The sequence below is a fragment of the Brienomyrus brachyistius genome, chromosome 8 (genome assembly GCF_023856365.1).
Source record: "Brienomyrus brachyistius isolate T26 chromosome 8, BBRACH_0.4, whole genome shotgun sequence".
NCBI lineage: Eukaryota > Metazoa > Chordata > Actinopteri > Osteoglossiformes > Mormyridae > Brienomyrus > Brienomyrus brachyistius.
This window is the reverse complement of record NC_064540.1, coordinates 20,146,275-20,165,726: the sequence shown is the minus strand read 5'-3', so window position 1 is coordinate 20,165,726 and position 19,452 is coordinate 20,146,275. Positions and strand designations below refer to the sequence as shown.

Sequence of the window (19,452 nt, the reverse complement as noted above, 5' to 3'; positions counted from 1 at the left end):
GGGGGCACATTTTATGAACCTCACCATCCTACTCATTCAATGCCGTCCCACGGGTCCGGATATTTGTCTGCCCACCTCACTGGGCTGCAAACAGGAGATGCTTATTCCACCCAAAGTGATGCTATTGTTCGGGTGAGACCCCCCCGCCAAGTTACCAAGCTACCAGCTACATTGAGGCACCCAATGGGGTCATTCCAGGACATGTGGGTTAACGCTCTCCCACCCCCCACAGTTTTCATGGAATACAGCTCTTTGTCTGCCCCCCCGACTCGCTGTAATACACAGCTAATTGGTAGCGTTAGCAGGCAGCTTCAAGACGTGTCATCCATTAGCTTCATACTACGTTGGACACCTTGTGCCTAACAGACTGCTCCGCTTTCTGGAGAGCAGATGTCACTTTGTGTTTTGGTTGCCATAACAACATCACCTTGGACAGCATGGTCCATAATTATAGCAGTAATAAAAAAATTCTCCCTTGTTATCATGTGAACCAACTCTCCCCATTACTTTTGAACTGCTTGTACATAGTCAAATCACCCTGCAATACAATATGAAATTCTGTCTATCCAAAAGCCACAAATGTAGTGACAAAAACAACAAAAAAGTAATTACAAAAGTGATATCTTACAGTTAAGGATCATCCCGTTCAACAGGGTGTCTTTTGAGAAGAGGGGGAACACCCAGAAAAAGAGGCATTGTTTTCCCCGTCCTTTACTTCAGCGGACTCTGCTCACGACCGCATGCGCACATGCTGCCCTCTGCTGGATAAGAAGGGATTGGCCGCTCTAGTCTTGATATCAACGTATTCTGCACTGATGTTTTTGAGGGGAATACGGCTCGATTTGAGAGAAACGATGTTAGACTCTTCTCTACGATTAGATGAGGATTTGTTTTGCTGAAGTTGTTGTACATCACGTAGCAGGACCATGTTTAGTTAGAAAACTCATTACTTAAAATTAATTTCAATTGTGGATCAACGAAGTGTTATTTCCGCATATTTCAAAATTATTCTGCCTTTTTCAACGTGGCGCTTTCAGAGAAAATGACCTCATATCAGTATACGTACCGGATAAATAACCCACATCTGCCCAACTTACGCAAAAATTGATATTAGAAAAAAAGAAGAAGAAAAAAATCAGCCAATCAATCTTCCTTTGTGGGAAACTTTATTATTGTAAATTATTTCAAGATAACAATAGCAACAATACAGTTATCACTGGCAGAACAATGTAATATAAAGAGAGATAAAATAAACTTTAATTTTTTAAGTTTTAGAACATAAACACAAAGTTCTCTGGTTATGTTGGAATATATTGGTCATTTTAAAAAGTTCATTTTAATGCAAAACAAACTTTAAAAGGGGACAGCCATGTTAATACATTTTATACATATTTAAGAAACACCGTTCTGAAGATGTAACGCAAGAATGACTGGCGTAATATTTCTTGGTAGATGATCCCCATGACAATAGTTCAAGGGGCGGAGCCACTGTAGACAACCATAAACATGAAGACCATCCAGCTGTCCTACCCCACATGAAGCATGGGAACCTTTCTCCTCGTAATTTTGCACCGTGCTCTTTGCACAGCTTCCTCTTGGGGTGCTTGACAGAAGTCTTTATGTGGGATGAACGGAAGAAAAGAACACAAGGAGGCAGGAAAGGAAACAGACAGGTACCCCACAAACCAGGTCCCGTGTTAGACTATCCTCCCCAACACTGTGCTAAAATATATATTTAAATGAATAAAACACCAACTGACTGATTTAGAGCATCACACCAGTCCGTTCTCTCATGGTGAATGTCAACCTCACCTGGAATCCTACTGCAAACAAGCATACATGCTGTTCTACCCTCACCTCATTGTCAAATCTCACCCAGAATAAACTCAACAACAGCCTCCCAATGAAATTCCATGTTCCGAGCAATTGATATCGACATTTCATCATCCAGTTTGGGCGCATTGTGGGAACATAATAGTGATAGCTGCCTTTATTTTAGAAGAAAACAAGAAAACATGTTGACAGCCTTCTCAGGAGCTCTACCATTTGCGGAACAAGAGAACAAAATTCTCACAGACAGAGAACTGAAAAGTGAAAGTGAATTCCAAACACCAATCACAAACTATTAAAAAGCACATTCCAAAGCCAATCAGAATGGCTGTTCAGTGGAAGCTCACACCAAGCCCAGAAGTTTGCTTTACTCTGGCAATTCAAACCCCTTTAAAAACTACTGATCTAAATATCTAAGGATACAATGCATTTGCACATCAGGTCCACACATCCTTCCAATGGCCATAATACATCAAAAGACATTCTTCAGCCTCACCTCCACAAGCAAGATGATGCCATATCAAAAACAGCCCATTTGGTTTTAAGTAGCTATATACAAGATCTCATAAGCACAATTATGAATTTATTTAAAAAAAAAATCAAAAAACATTTAACATTGTTGCAATAACATGTCGCTATTCAGTACCGATATTAAATATGACAGACACTTGATGAAGGTAGTACCGTGCAAATGACTAAAATAAATTAAATAAAAGGCAACACAGTTGATGGCAAGCACAAGGATTAATTACTTCACAAAATAAAGAATGTTTTTAAACTAACTCAGGTTACGGGCAACTATGTGATATTCATCCTGGTATTGGTCAAGTTTCTTTCTGCCAAAGGTTACACTGCAGCAGATGAAGTTGGCAGAGCCAAAGAGGTCAACACACTGAAAGGGACATTGGTAAGTAAGCTTGGCGTTTAACAGGAATCATGCAATGTCGATGTCAAAGTCTATCTTGTGAATTCAGACACGTTAAAGACACGTACGGAGTTACTCATCACTAGGCTGTTCCGAGAGCACAAATAACCACCGCAGTATTTCATACATTATATTATATGTATATGAATACATGTTTCAGCTCTAGGATTTTACAGAGACAAGCAATAGCTTCTCTCTTACAAGGATTTGCACGGTCCCTGGCACCATGATCAGCATCCAGCCTTTACATCACCTGACAATCCATACTGCTTAATACCTTAAGCTTGAAAACCATGGCCAAGGGAACGTCCACAAATTGTAAACAAAAGTTTAACGTTACATAAATTACAAATGTGCACTGAAAACAAAATTAACAATGGCATTAATGAGATGAAACAGGCAAACTGACACATTTATATTATTTTATTACTCTATGTGATTGCAATGAAATTACAGGATAACCAAAGTTTATTGTAAAACCACCGTTATGAAACATTTCATATGTAATCTTATGACCCCAGCAATGATTACTCAGACCCCGATATGACATGAACCCTCTTCTCACCCAAGTGTTACATGGTTAAAATGCATCTGGATGTGTAGTGGAATAGTGACATTTCTCAACAGTTTTTCCCTCTGTAATACTTTCATAACTAGACAAATTTCTCTCATGTACTTCCTGCTCGCAGTAAACCGCCACTGGCAAGATTCTCTTGTACCTGCCCAAGTGCAACAATGTTTGTGTCATTCCATTATACATTATCTTTAATAATTTGGAAACGATAAAAAGCTCTATAAAAGAACAATATTCTAAGAACACAGTGACAAAAACCATAAAACGAGACCCTTAAGTGTTTCTTTGAGAGCCAAGTTTTAGGAAAATGGCTGTTCTTATCGCTTTCGTTTTTACATATATAAAATGTATCAGTGAAATAAAGATACCAGTATTGATCAGGTTTGTTGAGATCCAGCATGGCTTAGTAATGACAGGCAAGTGTTAATCGTTTAAAACAAACAGTTTAGTCCTGCATGTTTAGAAATTAAAACAAACTGAAAAACTTGTTGCATAGTCAAAAGATGTCAGTCTAGCATTCTTATGGCGACCTAATAGCAAATGTGCAACCACATACTAAATACATTTACCCCTCACTGCCTGCCATTCACAGATGTGGAAATGAATGTTAAATATTGCACTGGATTTTAAGACATTTAGTGTCTCAGCGCCTAAACTTTCCAAAGCACTTATTTTAAACCAGTCGTCATACAAGAAAGATTTCTCCCTGCAACAAAAAGCCCTGGTTTCGTAACGTTAAAGCTACGTCTGTGCTGTGAGGTACAGAAGCAAGCCCCGGGATGACAAGCTCAGCTCCTCAAAGCTCTCGGACTGCTCAGGACAATCACATGATCTGGCTCACCATTCCCACAGCGACTGGTTAACTTCAACAAAATCTGAGACTGTAATGTTGATGAGCTCAGTAAGGGATTCTTACATTTAAATGCGCTGGATGACGGAGGAACAGAAAGGCCTTACTGCTGAACTCAAACATCTCCTTTGCTTCCGGCCAATCAATTAATGCTAGAAATGAACGACATCCAGAAGTTATGCAACAAGTGTCAATGTACCCAAGTGTAAAATCCATTAAGACGATCAGATAGAATTTAAAAAAAAAAAAAAGAAAAGAAAGTGCAAACAATGTTTTTTGTCCCGTCTTTTACAGAAATGGAACCAAATTGATGATATTAACCTTGCAAAGGCCATTAAGATGGACACATCCTGGACAAGACGGGGTCAGGAAAAGACGAATGGGACAGAAGTAGGGAGGGTGACGGGGCAGACCAGAAGCGAGGAGGACTTCAGGAACCTGCGTGACTCAGCTTCTCCTTGTTCTCGAATGCTGGATTAGCCACTGTAGCGTGATGTCTGTGAGCATGTACACAGGAAGAGACCAGTGAAGGGGTTAGACATGGCAGTGCGGGGGGACAGACTGACATATCCCATCCAGTCCTACACGAAGTAACAGTTAAAACAGGAGGACCAGTTACGTTTTAGAAATTATGTGCATGCATGTCATTAGCGAACGAAGCAATTCTTGGGGCCCAGTGGCCACCAGGGGGCGCCCCCATCTGATCAGCCAGTCAGAAAGGGCAGGAAGACGACAAAATGACACCCAGTCACATTTTGCTTCTGACCCTGCATACAACACATCCTAAATCCAGCAGTATACATAGTCACTATTAGGTGTTTATGCATACTCCACTTTAGAGTTAGATTTTAGCGCTTCTTACTAGGTTTTATTAGGGATATATTTGAAAGGCTACGATGGGCTAGCCCCCCATCCTGGGTTGTTTCCTGCCTCGTGCCTATTGCTTCTGGAATAGCCTCCGGACCCCCCGCGACCCAGTAGGATAAGCGGTTTGGAAGATGGATGGATGGATATTTGAAGGGAGACGCAACATGGATCCACAATCTTGCAAAGATCTTTTCTCCACAACCATCTTGCAGTTGTTTCTGCTCTGCCATTGAAAGCTTATCCTAGACCTGTACCCAAGTTACTCCCTGATAGCAGCAAGATTGTTGTGTATATCCGTCTCTCGGAGATTACTTTGCATCTTCCAAATGAGTACATGTACTATAAAACAAGTATTCATTGTTGTACCCCACATAACAGCAATTTAATATACAGGGAACCATTTAATAGTTTTCCCCAAGTATTTTTACCCCAAATAAACAGACTACCCATCCCGTCCATCTTTTTTCCAGGAATCGTCCTCACTTTAAGGAAATATCCTATCCATGGTGCGAAATAGCCTTTCATGGATGATATGAGGGGGATCGCCACAAAAGGCCTTTAGGCTTATTCCCTATCTTCTCATTGGCCAAGCAGAACACAGAGGGGAGGGGACTCGCGATTCAGGCTCAGCTCAAATCGATGGGTGGAGGCCCGACTATTACAGATGAGCTCCGGCCGAAACGGAACACAAGCGCTGAAGGACAAACTCACCGATGTTATCCTTTTCCTTGCAGGAGATGGAATAGCAGCAGATCTCTCTGTCTTGGATGGCGGACAGGTTCCTGGAGAAGACGTAAAAAATCAAATCCTGTCAGAAAGGCCACGGGAGGAATCTGCAGTTCGTGGCAGTAGCAGTGCATGCCGATGGACTCTATTAACATTGTGTGGAACAGTAAGCCATGTCAGCAGCTGGAGCCCGAGAGAGATTACAGACAGACAGGGAACCCAAAGCAGGCAACATATTCACTCACATTTGCTCGATCAGGTCCTTCTCATCCAGCGACCCTGGTAAATCCCGTTTGTTCCCCAGAACTAAGACCTGCAGTGTGAGAAACAGGTTAATTACTGTTGGCGCCAAGAACAAAACCCCAACCGGTTCTCACGTCCACCTGAAAAAAAAGATTGAGTATTTTTTACGATCGACTAATTTATCATCATCACCAGGGATAGAATAAAATAAATACACATTTGCACTGTAATGATAAGAAGTTAGCAAAAATGTCAACCTTTATACCACAAATGCGTACTTCTGTAACAATAAGGTCAATCCCTGATTATTTTATTTATTTATTATTAATTTATTTCTTTATGAATTATTTAACATTCCATAATGTTGTTTTGTTCGGGATTCCATGAGTGTGCTCCATACTTTTAAATTTGTTTGCATTGCATTTACCTGAATTGCACTGTGTGTCATCTTTGCATTTTGTCTGTATGCTCATCTGTACTTAGCCTCTGTTTGCACAAGTATTCTGCTCTGGAATCAATAAAGTTCATGTAATCTGACAACTATTCAGAATATATTTGGTTATATAGTTGCATATTAAATATATATAAATATATATACACACACACACACACACACACACACACACACTTTTTGCTGTATGCCTGTCCTGTTCAAGTACACTGACAGCAACAACAAAATGGAGACAAGTTCCTAGTATTCATAAATATACTATAGAATGAAAGCCAAAGCAAACTCCTTCCTGTACTGGGCAGGCAGTGCCTCATGGGAGATGAAGTCCAGTCAAATACTCACAGGAATGCCCTGGAGCTGGGGTTTGTCTAACAAATTGTGGAGTTCATTCTTGGAAGCCTCAATCTTTTCTCGGTCTGCAGCGTCCACCATGTAACTGCAGGGAAAAACGCCAGTTACACGTTTACTGGGAAGGAATGTTCAGGCAGTCAGTTACTACTGACAGATCTAAACAGGGTGAAAGGAGCTAAAAAAATAAAGTATGGTTTTAATTAGCACACATTTTCTTCAGGTATAAAAACATGAATGTGCTACCATCTATAGATTACATTTTATAACATCAACAGCCATTTTTTTCTCTCACCAAATCCTTACATATTCCTCAGATATCAAGCTATGTGCTGGTAATGTGGCACTGTGGATTTAATAAACAGCAAAACACTTTTCACTCAGCACAGCTACTCATTCCAACAGCCTCTCGGGTACACACTCAGCACAGCTACTCATTCCAGCAGCCTCTCGGGTACACACTCAGTACAGGAACTCATTCCAACAGCCTCTCGGGTACACACTCAGCACAGCTACTCATTCCAACAGACTCTCGGGTACACACTCAGCACAGCTACTCATTCCAACAGACTCTCGGGTACACACTCAGCACAGCTACTCATTCCAGCAGCCTCTCGGGTACACACTCAGCACAGCTACTCATTCCAGCAGCCTCTCGGGTACACACTCAGCACAGCTACACATTCCAACAGCCTCTCGGGTACACACTCAGCACAGCTACTCATTCCAGCAGCCTCTCGGGTACACACTCAGTACAGGAACTCATTCCAACAGCCTCTCGGGTACACACTCAGCACAGCTACACATTCCAACAGCCTCTCGGGTACACACTCAGCACAGCTACTCATTCCAACAGCCTCTCGGGTACATACTCAGCACAGCTACTCATTCCAACAGCCTCTCGGGTACACACTCAGCACAGCTACTCATTCCAACAGCCTCTCGGGTACACACTCAGCACAGCTACTCATTCCAACAGCCTCTCGGGTACATACTCAGCACAGGAACTCATTCCAAGAGCTACGCAGGTACACACTCAGCACAGGAACTCATTCCAACAGCCTCTCAGGTACACATTCAGCACAGGTACTCATTCCAAGAGCCTCTTGGGTACACACCTAGCACATGTACTCATTCAACACAGGTAGTCAGACCAACAGCCCCTCAAGTACTACCCTCAAGTACAACACAGGCAATCAGACCAGTAGCCTCTCAGGCACTCACACAGGGCAGATGCTCAGACCCCAGGCCTCACGCACAGCACAGGTACTCACACGATGGCACTCACGCCTCGGCAGTACCGCTCCCACATGCTCCTGAAGCGTGGCTGACCACCAATGTCCCACAGCTGGGAGGAGAAAAGGACAGACAGCCATCATCAACATCATAATACTGGACTACTACCAATTCTGGCACAAAAAGACACCTATACATACCTATATATGGCCAGATACACTACTCACCAGACATACAAATTCCTGACTAGAGAAGTATATATACATGTAAAGACAAGAGTTCAAATTAGTCCACGAATGAGACTGCTATCACCACTGTTACTAGTACTACCAGTACTAATTATTATTATTATTATTATTATTATTATTATTATTATTATTATTATTATTATTATTATCTCCATGGTATCCTGACCTTGATGGTGACATTCCCCTTGGTGATCTTCCTCATGTTGAAGCCCACTGTTGGGATCATGTCTTCACTGAACTGGCCAGACTGGGGAGGGGCGAAAATGAACAAGGATTCACTGTGAAGGTTACTGAGGGTCTGCTAGGAAAGGAGCAGTAAAGCAACGCTGCTCCAAGCCAGTAGGTGACATTCTGGTTAAAATATACTCTGTGCTATTGTAATCAATAGTATAAATGGCTAAATACTCCAAGCAACTTTAAACATAAGCTCCTGCTTGTAATGGTGATCACATAAATTACATTTATATCCCCCACCACACAACTCAGTTAGATCACTGCAGACACCCCACAGATAGCGCAGCCCATTTGCTAAATAACAACCACATAATCTCAGAGTGATGCTGCTACGTCCCCACTTAAGCACCCAGGTATTTCCAAAGTAGAAGAGAATCTACCCCCGCATGGGAAACAAAGACATAGACATTACTATATGTCTGCAAAGGAGAGAGAGACCAAGCAGAACTTCAAGGGGAAATATTTCACCCATGCGTCCATCTTACAACCACTTTTCCTGTAGGGGCATCTGGAGATAACAGTGGGAAGCACAGGGAACAAGCCGAGAGTACAGCCTGCTCAGAGTACAGACACCAACTCTCACAAGAAATAAATGCAAAAACCCGCATTTAATAAGATGTGCGGTGCCGTTTATCCGGTCGCCTCCAGCCAAAGACACTTCTGTTCACCTGAAACTCCTACTCACGGCCTGCTTCTCCCTCGCAAACTGTCAGGGAGCCGCTGCTTACTCACATTCACTTTGACCAGAGGGAGAAACTTAGAGTCCAATCACTCCCACATTCAGAAAGCTTAACACTTTTCTGAAGGGTTCAACGGCCATTCCCTTACTAATACAACACAACATGGCAAAAACTGGCTAAACGTGTCCAAAGTTTCTGATCTGGATATGAGAGACATATTTAAATAAAATCAAAAAATTTATATATATATATATATATATAAAAAATACATAAAAATAAATGGGTCAGTTGTACAAGGCGATTACAAATATACTGTAATTGTATTATGTCCAAGTAAACAGAAGTCAGAAGGTTTCAGTTCATGCTTATCAAAGAGGAACTTAGACCTAATTGCTAGTCTTCACTACCAGAATTCAGCACCCCCACCCCATTGATTTCTCAAGAGAGCTCATGTGACAAGACCACATGTCAGTTCTCCCTCACATTCTGTGCCACAGGGGCTACTGAGCAGATCACATGTCACTGCTCAGCCAATGAGAAGGAAAGATGTTCATGTAGTCAAACTGTGGCATCAGACTTGTTTAAATACAATGTTACTGTTGAAAGTTGAAAAAATATAGACTTTTACCCTTGAATATGGCATTAACCTGGACACACTGCTCAAAATATTTCCTCCGTTATTTAAACGCACAAGATTCTGGTCATATACCTGGATCCTTAACCACAGCCATGTTCTTCTGTAAACAACCCAACATCTCATAGTAAAAGATGCCTTCAATGCAGTCCTGAGATACGCTGTGTGTGTGTGTGGGGGTGGGGGGGGGGCAGTTAGCAAACTTCATGCGATTGAAAAAAACCCAGACACTGACCGGAATTATGGTCAGAAATCCCCCCTGCAAATAGACATGCAAAGGAGCTGTAAACTTTCCATTACATGGGAAGTTAAGCTGGGTCATTTTGGAAATATAAGATAGAAACTTTCCATGGGAATTGACGGAAATATATTGGAATCAATGGAAAAATTCCCAGAATTTTGCCACCCTACCTGCAACCACAAGAATCTTTGGACACAACCAGGTTATCCTGGGTAGACACCAGAATCTGAGCACTAAATGAAGACCCCATAGAAAACATCTATCTAAGCATCAGTCACCTGCTGTTTCTGTAGTCAATAAATTCTTACCAAGCCACACAGCAAGCAAGAGACAACTGTCTGCTAGCTATGCGCATCAGTTTCAGGAGGAACATTCATAGAGTCGTGTCTACTACTCGACACCCCCATAATTCCAGATGAATAAGCAGAGTCATAATGCACCTGACACACTAGTAATTGGGCCAACCAACATAACCTACTGACCTCCATCTACCGCAGATGACAAACAGTACATCCAAGAAATCTTAAGGGGGTTGCAGGTAAACATGACCACCAAAGATTCTGCATAACTTCTGCTCTTAACACAATCTGTATAATGCAAACCATTAAGGATTCATCTAAAAGCTCAGAGACAGGAGTCTTGAGGGCAGATATGCAGGACTTCCCCTGTTGAAGAAGTCATAATTTGGCACTGACTTGCAGCAGCTCTTCCTAAATTGCAGAACCCATCTGGAAATGCTGGAAGTAGCTGGGCAGAACCAAGAACAACACTCAACCTCAAAAATCCTTGACCTGTGCTTTCACTTCGCCACAGTGTGACTCACGATGAAATAATCCATGCAACGTTCCATCTTGCCTGATCCCATGGTGTATCATTCGTCAAGCTCAGGTGACAAGTCGGAATATTCCTCCTTCGACCTGAGGTCACCATAACAAATGCTAAGGGGCTTTGACAGCCACGCAACTGGCAAAATAGACATACATCAGACTTCTGCACATAACAGTGATTTCAAGATTCCTCGGTAAATGTCATCCAGTTTGTGTTTATCGAGCTTTCTGTGGTGCCAAATTGTTTCTAGTTTAATTAACTTTACCTGCCATTTTTGGATGGAGTGTAAAGATGATATACTCAGTGGACGCAAGATGTTTGAGAGACAATTCTGTCCACAGTGACGCACAAGTGAGAATCACAGAGCAGGGTCAGCTAATGTCCGTATACCAAGTGGGCTTCAGGGCTTTGCTCAAGGGCCCAAAAGTGATTAAAAAATAAATAAATTCTCAATGCCACCCACTGGAAGTAACAACCTTCCAGACATGGGCACCAATCCCCCACCCCCGAAATGAAACACCACCTCCTCATCATTAATTTCAAGCAGACCTCCTGAATCTATATTATAATGAAGTACTGCATATTGGCTATCGAAATTCATCTCCTGCTAGGATATTCCCATGGATTTATATGTTGAATAAGAGGGCTTGTTCAACATACAATCTTTCAAACCAGAGACATACATAAAACAGACAAGTCGTCAATCATTTGATGTGCAAAAAGACAAGCTATACCAAGGAGGCCAACTTTGGTCAGCTGGCTCCAGTGAAAAAATTCAAATCGAGACAAGTCTGCGCACACATTTACATGTATGCAACAGCCTTATTACCTTGTAAATAGTCTGTAGAGTTTGCAAACCACCCCAACGATTTTGATAAAGCTAATTTTAGGTTTATAATAGAATAATACAGATTTGGCATAAGTTACAGTGGGGTAACATCCCGGACCCTTCTAATGTAGGCGATGAATCCTGGGCCTGCTTAGCACATAAGACCTATCAGTGACCCAACATAAACGATTAGGCCCCCAGGACCCCCTGCTGACGGTAGATAGCGGGGTCGTTAACTCAATCACGCGTCTCTCTCATTGTACAATCGGACCCTGAATTTCATCTAATAGCTTTGAGTCGAACAGAATACAACGAGTTTGATGCATAGTACCGGACCCTAAAGAGCTGAGGCGGTGGAAACCTGTGCTGAGCTTTAAAAAAAAAAAAACACGGATTTATTTAGGCCTGAATATGGCAGAGAGCTCATCACCGTCCATTTCTGCAGAAAAAGCAGTAAATACACCTATCTCGCTTTGTTGTTTTAATTATCTAGTCATTAAAAATTGAAAGCCTCCCATGCAGATCTCTAGCCCCGATTCGGTGTTGAAACATGAGAGAAATCATAATCATGCTAAAGAAAGGTACACCGTAATATGCCGTGTGAGATACAGTAGATCTATAAAGCATCCGGTGTATCTGACCGTTATATCTAATGGCTGACAGGATGTCGTCATTGCTGGCAGCCCAGTTCACATGAGATTTTGCCTCCCCTGTACAATTAATAAGCTGACAGTCCTACGATGCAAGATAAGAGCTTCGCCATTAACACTGCCAAAGACGACAAGTGGATATTGGAATAGCAAACACCCCCCCTTTCTGTTTAAACCCAGCAAACTTGACTGAAATGATCGTCCATATTACTCCATAAAGGCTAATTTAGCAGGGAGCGTCGTGTCAATCGGGAGACTGCAAACTCCAGCCAGGAACAAAAAGGAAACCTAATATGGATCCTCGCTGTAAAGTGAAACGGAGCAAAATAAACGTTTCGTTACCGCAATCACGTTGACGAAGGTGGTCTTCCCCGAATACTGCAAGCCGACCAGCGTCAACTCCATTTCTTCCTTCCAGAACAGCGCTTTAAACCAGTCTAGGAGCTTGTTGAACAAGGCGATCATCTTGTAAAGATGAAAAGCAGCCCGGGCGAAATCGCAGCAAAATATCAGCTGACCGTGTGACCGTCACCCGGCTGAACACGCAAACAATCGGCTATATAAATCGGTTTATTTCTCTCGCACCAATGTAATGCACGCCCTCGCGTTTAAAGCCGCTCTCCTCGATTTACTACCCGTCGTTCTCCCTAAGGCGTGTCCTTCCTCGTTGGGTGGGGTTTCGGATCCATACGCTACCGATAGGAAACAATACACCGGGAAACGCGCTGGCTTAACGAAAGGCGTGCCGGAGCGCGCGGAGCTGAACCGCCTCACGAGACTGCGCCCCCCTGCGTTGGCGGCATCAACTAGTCGAGGTGATGCAGAGATCCCTCATTTGTTGGCGGTGTAGGTTCTGAAAACCCTACATGAATAATTACTCTTCCAGATATCCCGGTTCAAGACTATCACAAATCGATTTATTACTAATTCTGCTTGCATGCATAATACTCAAACATCTGTAGTACACACAGCCACACACAGTGGCTCATACATTATTAACCGCTCATACCATAAAAGAAATAATCGACATGTATCTAGTTGGAAGATGAGGGTGGAAAAAGTAGTGAAATACTAACATGGGAGACAGATTTGTCTTCATCACTCCTATATTCTAACAAGCAAGCCAGTTAGATTGGTCTGTCATTCTTTATGTGGATAACGAGGTAGACCATTAGTTAGGTCTCACACCTCCATGGTTGTGGGTTTGATGTGTGTATGAATAAACAGATAAAGAAATATAAATTAACTAGGGGTTTACATGTGAGGAATTTTTATTGTTTTATATGTCATTGCACCTTTACTGACATCACAGGATAGTATTTAATTACCACAATGAAGATCTTGGTTTATTATGTAATTATGGGCATAAAAATAATGAATGAAAATGTAGGAAAAATCCCAGCTGCATTTGTCCTTGTCTTTCACATAAAGACTCATAGACGTCAAATGATTAAAAAATGATACATCAAAAATATCAAAAAGGTTCTTTTTATAATAAAAAGGTATTATTATTTCCTGATTTGAAAAAAGCATGAATTGTTCATGAAACGCTGAAACACTTTTAAAGTGAGTGTGATTGCCTGAAACAGGTAAATCAATTTTATCTTATGTTTTGGTCTGATTTTCTCATATTCATACTGAGTCCATAGAAGAGGTTTTTCATTGAGGGCAGATATGCAAATTCGTGTGTTATTTATTATTTTTAAAATCCTCCTGGGATCAATAAAATATCTTATGTGATACAACTCAATTATGAATCATATGATCTATTAATGGCATTGGTCGGATGCACAATCATTCGTACAAATACACCACCACCCCAACTCCAATTTCTAAAGCCATTTTCCTACACCATATTCTGCTAATTACACATAGTGCGTGTTTGTGTGGCCTGGGATAGGTTGCTAGAAGAAGAAGAAAAAAGAAGAACAATATGTTGACTTTTTCAAGCCAATGTAATAAAAATGTAGCCCTTCCATTTAAACTACCACTCCATCCCTACCTGCATGTTTCTTAAGTTAATGATTTTAAAAGTAGCAATTTCGACATAGTGAAAACTGAAGAAAGAATTTTTATTTAAATTCCCGTAACACATTTTTGTGCATTTGAAATAAAAAAATTGTTTAAACGCCGCACATCGGACGAAGAACTGGCAAAAGTCTCAGACGGACTGTCGAATCTGCGGATACTAATCGACGGTCAGCAGACCTTAGAAAAAGGAAGTGAAGTAATAATATTGGGAGTGGGAAACCCAGCAGGTGGAAGAGGAGGTGGGCGATGCGGAAATGTCAACGTCAGGTGTTTATTACTGGAGGCGAACGTTTTGTGGACGCAGATTCTGCTAATGTTTTAAGAAAGACCACAAATGGTTTCGAGCCTCTGATTATTTAGACGTCAGGGTAGCTAGATGCTTGTCTATAGCAGCGGCACAGTATCGGGCGCTATCACTAGTTAGTGAGCTAGCTAGCGACGTGGTGTTAGTACTAAACATATAGCTAGTATTTGCCGGCAGTGATTCCCGACTGCTGAGGGGAGGCTCTGTTGACATTAACCGATGCGTAATATGGCACAAGTTATGGCCTGGTGAGATGGGTGGTTTGGCCAGGCTCGATGGGAACCGTGACTAGCAGCCCGGTGACGTCACGCCGTGAACTCTGATCGATTTATCATGTTTCTGCAGCACCGTCGGCTATGGAAAAAGACCTTTTGACAGGGTCTCTCTTAATAGACTTGTGCATTTTCGTCGTTGTTCGTGGTACTGCACTCGTTTCGAAACAAATTGCGTAGGCTGTCAGTGTGACCAGAGAAGTTTTAGTTAGGTTATTTGTGAGGAGAAAAATAATGGCCTTATATTGACGAGAGCGTGTTTTTTTTTATCGACTCTAAGCTTTTCTGCCCACGTCGACCAAGTCAAACTTGTGGCCTGCCTGTGTATGTTACACAGTATGATAGATTCGCCCGGGTAAATGTGACGAGCACTGCATGTCGTCTTCGTTTCCATAAAAATGGAAACGACATACTTTCGGTTTAGTTAAAGAAAATGAACAAAGAATCCAACAACGCATTTTAAAACCATTTCATTGGCCATGGGAATGACACTGAGTGAGCCTTGCATCTATGACAAACTGTCGGAAAGTATTGATATTCTGCGCCAGTCTGGATATCGGTATGGCATGTCAGAGAAGGAGATAGAGAGGTTCATCAAGCAGGTGCTGGAAACGAACGAGCCACGAAGGGAACCACCACAGTTCCCCATTCTCCTGGCCACTGTCAAGGTGAGAGACTTCCTGGACCCTGTTACCCTTTCATCGTGATTGGTTAGGTCAAAAAGAACAGTTTGATTTGCTCATACAGCCCGTAGCGCACAACACTGAGCCATGATAAATACGTCTGTATTATGCTAAATACAGTAATCCGATAACTACATATCTCTGACCCCCCTCCCCCCAAGTGTGGCCTATCATTTGCTGGAATGGATTCTGACAAATGCAGGACTTTGTTAAGCTGTGTGTTCAAGCTATTCATTAATAAGTAATAGCAGGAAAATGGAGCCACAAGTCTTGACTCATTCAAAGACAGGGATGTATTTGATGTTTTGTTTTTTCTTCTTAACATTGTTAACTTCACTATCTCCAGTTTGTAGTTGCAGTGGGCTTCCTTCTGGTGGTGGTGTTGGCCTTCACATATCCACAAAGCCACCCCCAGCTGGGCTGGGCCATCGCCGGGACCCATAACTGGTCCTCCCCCCTCAGCCATGTGCGCCTCCTCTCTCTGCCCATTGCCAAGAAGTACAACCTGCAAGGTATTGTGGATATTACCTGGAGGGAGCAGGACAGTGGTTTGAACAAAGGGATTGTGGGTACTGGAGATGACATCAGTGCTGTCCCAGGAGTTCCCTGGCTTAGATGCTATTGGAAAGGAGCTCTTTGGGCATGTGTAAAGCAGAAAAGGTTGTGCTTAACCTGCACCTGTGCTTCCACAGGGTTCCACCAGTGGTGGAGCATAGGACACCCAAGGGCAGAGTCGGTCAACTGTTCTGGGTGTGCGGCTGTCTCCACCATCCTGGACGTGGTGCGGTCGCTGTCTGGTCCCACAACCTTGCGCAGAGGCGTGCAGCCCATACTGTTCAAGGTCAGCCGCGTGTCACATTTTTCGTCGCATGCTGTCACTCAGTGAGACCCCATGTCGCTCGATGTCTGTCTGCTGCTTGTGCACTGCGAGTAGTGTTACGTGAGTGACGGCTCCCAGCTCTCAGCCCACACTGTACGGCTCTTTCTGTTTTTGGCTCCACCCCCCCCTTGGGAATGACAGCCCCTGAAATCTGTGGCTGTTCTCCATGTGCACGGCGAGTGACGGCACATTCTCTCTGTGGGTCCGCCCCTGTGTGAGTGACAGCTCCTTGTTCTCTATTGCTCTGCCAGCTGCGTAAATGGTAGCCTCTGATCTCTGTGGCTTCACATCTGTAGCAATTCATCCTGCTCTTTCTGACCCTGCCCCACGAATTAATAAGTTATTGCTGCCAATGCTTTTGGCCTTTGTGTAAATCCCATAATGTTTGGTTCCGCCCCCATGCTTTGAGTTGTGACCGTTGCTCTCTCTGGCTCTGCGTAATGAGTGACATCACTTCCTCTCTGTGTGCCTAGGGTGGGGAAGCACTGTGGCTGCAATACCACCAGTTGGAGCTGCTCTACTCTGCACACCCAGAAGACTTCAGCATCTTACCTGGAGATCCCATAATGTCTCCCTCTCAGGGATTCCCACCAGAGCCTGCAAACTTCACTCTGCTGTTGTGAGTGCCTTCACCTGGTGGGATGTTTCTGAGCTTATAAATATCCTTGAAGATTTGAAGAAGAAATATTTTAAGAAATATCCTTTGTATCTATGCCTTCCTTTGGACAGGAGGTCTGTGCCGGGCAGCGGGCAGGATGTGCTTCACTGGCTCTTCCCTGGAGTAGAACTCTGTCCCCTCTTGGACCTCACAGGAACAATTCTGCATGGTTGCCTTGTGTCCCACACTACAGAGACACAGAGCAGAGTGAGTTTTCCAGCTACGTAGGCATTGTCCATTACATAAGCTCCAAGGCATATGCACGACAGCAGGCAGAACACAAATGTGCTAATAGTGTGTCCTGTGGTGTCAATTTCATGTACGGTGCATGCCCATGCATGTGTTGGCGAACATTGCTTTTGTGCATTTGTGTGTGTACGTGGTCCCTGTTTCCATTGCTGGCCCTGCACTGGTGTCTGTTCCATTACAGGTGCTTTGTGTGTGTCAATGATCAGTCATTTCCATTGCAGTTCCTGGATGGGTGTGTGTCAGTGATCAGTCATTTCCATTGCAGGCCCTGCATGGGTGTGTGTCAGTGATCAGTCATTTCCATTGCAGGCCCTGCATGGGTGTGTGTCAGTGATCAGTCATTTCCATTGCAGGCCCTGCATGGGTGTGTGTCAGTGATCAGTCATTTCCATTGCAGGCCCTGCATGGGTGTGTGTCAGTGATCAGTCATTTCCATTGCAGGCCCTGCACTGGTGTCTGTTCCATTACAGGTGCTCTGTGTGTGTCAGTGATCAGTCATTTCTGTTGCAGGCCCTGCAGTTGCATGGCTGGCTGTTAGTTGGAAAGGGCTTCCCTACGGCTCGACTGCTGCCTGTCCCACAGTGTCACATGTACTGCAGCTCCTTCAGCCTGTGGCTAGGCCCCGGGGATCTGGGTGAGCAAGACACACACAAATACACTGCATCACCCTCCTACCCATATGTATGGTCACTTTCTGAGAATGTCACGCACATGCCGAATGTCATTTATACTCTGACAATTCTGGAAGCACAGAGCTGGGCAGTTCTTAACCTGTTTCCCTGTCAGCTCTGCTACACACAGTTGCATCTGTATTAGTTGCATTGCGTCGTTCTTATGACAAGTTAACTGGAGAACACGCACAGTGAACTAATCTTTACTGTCTCTCTGCAGTTTATGCGGACCCACGATACTGGCAGGTGGAGCTTTTTCCTGGCAAGGGGCAGAATATCATCTGTGATGGCTCAGCCCCCTGAAATATGTACTGAAGATTGGAGAGAGAAGATGGCTGTGAGGTCACTGTAGCTCCCATTGGCTGAGCTGGCTCTGCCTTTAATGTAAATGTAGAAGAAGAGGGAGAATTTAAAAAGGGAGGGGACAGAACTCAAAGCCCTCGCCAAGCCACCCCCATTAATTCCTATTGGCTGAGCTGCCACTTTGATGTACCGATTTAGCCAATTCATCACACATTATTTGCATTTAAAGCCTTTGGGTGAGAGATGGAGAGCCGGGCCTGCTGGGAACGCAAGCAGCACCTGATCGGTGATCAGTCTCACATCACTGAGGCTTCTCCGAATTGCTGTTCCATCTTTGCTTTGCGCCAGGGGAGCAGGTGGGAGACTCAGCTGTGCGACACCTCTGACTGCCATTCCAGGCGTGTTAAGAACACAACACGAACCCTTGTAACTGGCATTTTTGCTGGCACCTGGTGGAATCTGCTCCCCCTGACCTGTAGTCTGACCTCAGTCATAGATTAATGCAAATTACACTTACGATTAAAATCAACTGTAATACGATTGCACTCTCAATGGAAATGTGACTTGTGCAAATGTACCAGTTGACCAAACCTTACTGGAGAATGTAAAGTTCAACATAGGTCTAACAAGAAGAATATTTGTATTGATGTACTTAATTTTGCGTTTGTGACTGACATTGGATCAGAATGAAAATCAATGCTTTGTACTTCATAACTATACCAAATACTTTGGTAAACTACCATTCCGCCTGGGGCAGACGTCGTCCTTTGCGTCTCGGTGCCATTCTTTTCAGCAGAACCGAAGCTGCCCCTGCCCGCATCCTTCTTTCCTGCTGCAGGTCTTGGGTTCGTCCTGTCGCCTGTCTGCACAGCTGCCTGTGACTGCACTTTAACAATCTGCTCATCTTGATGATGTCAGAGTATTTAAGGAGTGCTCGTCAGCGATGAGACCTGCAGATCTTCCCTCCCCCGGCGGTTCCTGTACTTAAAACACTGATTCTTGCCAGC

The 19,452-nt window shown here is 43.4% G+C and overlaps 2 protein-coding genes across 3 annotated transcripts; one reads left to right on the top strand and one right to left on the bottom strand.

Annotated features, from left to right (window-relative positions):
* Nucleotides 1-1,149: 1,149 nt before the first annotated feature.
* On the bottom strand, nucleotides 1,150-12,935 carry LOC125747514 (ADP-ribosylation factor-like protein 8A). The gene is made up of 7 exons (XM_049022845.1): nucleotides 12,737-12,935; nucleotides 8,465-8,545; nucleotides 8,089-8,162; nucleotides 6,809-6,902; nucleotides 6,018-6,085; nucleotides 5,758-5,828; nucleotides 1,150-4,676 (listed from the first exon to the last, which is right to left on the bottom strand). The coding sequence occupies exons 1-7, from the start codon at nucleotides 12,857-12,859 to the stop codon at nucleotides 4,627-4,629; spliced, it is 561 nt and encodes a 186-aa protein (XP_048878802.1). The 5' UTR covers nucleotides 12,860-12,935; the 3' UTR covers nucleotides 1,150-4,626.
* A 1,662-nt stretch (nucleotides 12,936-14,597) lies between these two features.
* c8h6orf89 (chromosome 8 C6orf89 homolog) lies at nucleotides 14,598-19,207 on the top strand. 2 transcript variants are annotated; one of them, XM_049022650.1, is made up of 7 exons: nucleotides 14,598-15,669; nucleotides 16,031-16,196; nucleotides 16,377-16,525; nucleotides 17,038-17,183; nucleotides 17,297-17,429; nucleotides 17,982-18,105; nucleotides 18,363-19,207. In XM_049022650.1, the coding sequence occupies exons 1-7, from the start codon at nucleotides 15,481-15,483 to the stop codon at nucleotides 18,443-18,445; spliced, it is 990 nt and encodes a 329-aa protein (XP_048878607.1). In that variant the 5' UTR covers nucleotides 14,598-15,480; the 3' UTR covers nucleotides 18,446-19,207. The 2 variants fall into 2 exon arrangements, with proteins under 2 accessions (XP_048878607.1, XP_048878606.1); XM_049022649.1 differs by having other exon boundaries at nucleotides 17,294-17,429.
* Nucleotides 19,208-19,452: the final 245 nt, after the last annotated feature.

Excerpts from the sequence above, each read along its gene's own strand:
- LOC125747514 (XM_049022845.1), bottom strand. The coding sequence starts at position 12,859 with ATGATCGCCTTGTTCAACAAGCTCCTAGACTGGTTTAAAGCGCTGTTC. Across the intron at positions 8,546-12,736 it reads CCTTCGTCAACGTGATTGCG|TCTGGCCAGTTCAGTGAAGA; the intron begins GTAACGAAACGT and ends GCCCCTCCCCAG. Across the intron at positions 6,086-6,808 it reads CCCAGCTCCAGGGCATTCCT|GTCTTAGTTCTGGGGAACAA; the intron begins GTGAGTATTTGA and ends CTCACACTGCAG.
- c8h6orf89 (XM_049022649.1), top strand. The coding sequence starts at position 15,481 with ATGGGAATGACACTGAGTGAGCCTTGCATCTATGACAAACTGTCGGAA. Across the intron at positions 17,184-17,293 it reads GCAAACTTCACTCTGCTGTT|GAGGTCTGTGCCGGGCAGCG; the intron begins GTGAGTGCCTTC and ends TCCTTTGGACAG. Across the intron at positions 18,106-18,362 it reads GCTAGGCCCCGGGGATCTGG|TTTATGCGGACCCACGATAC; the intron begins GTGAGCAAGACA and ends GTCTCTCTGCAG.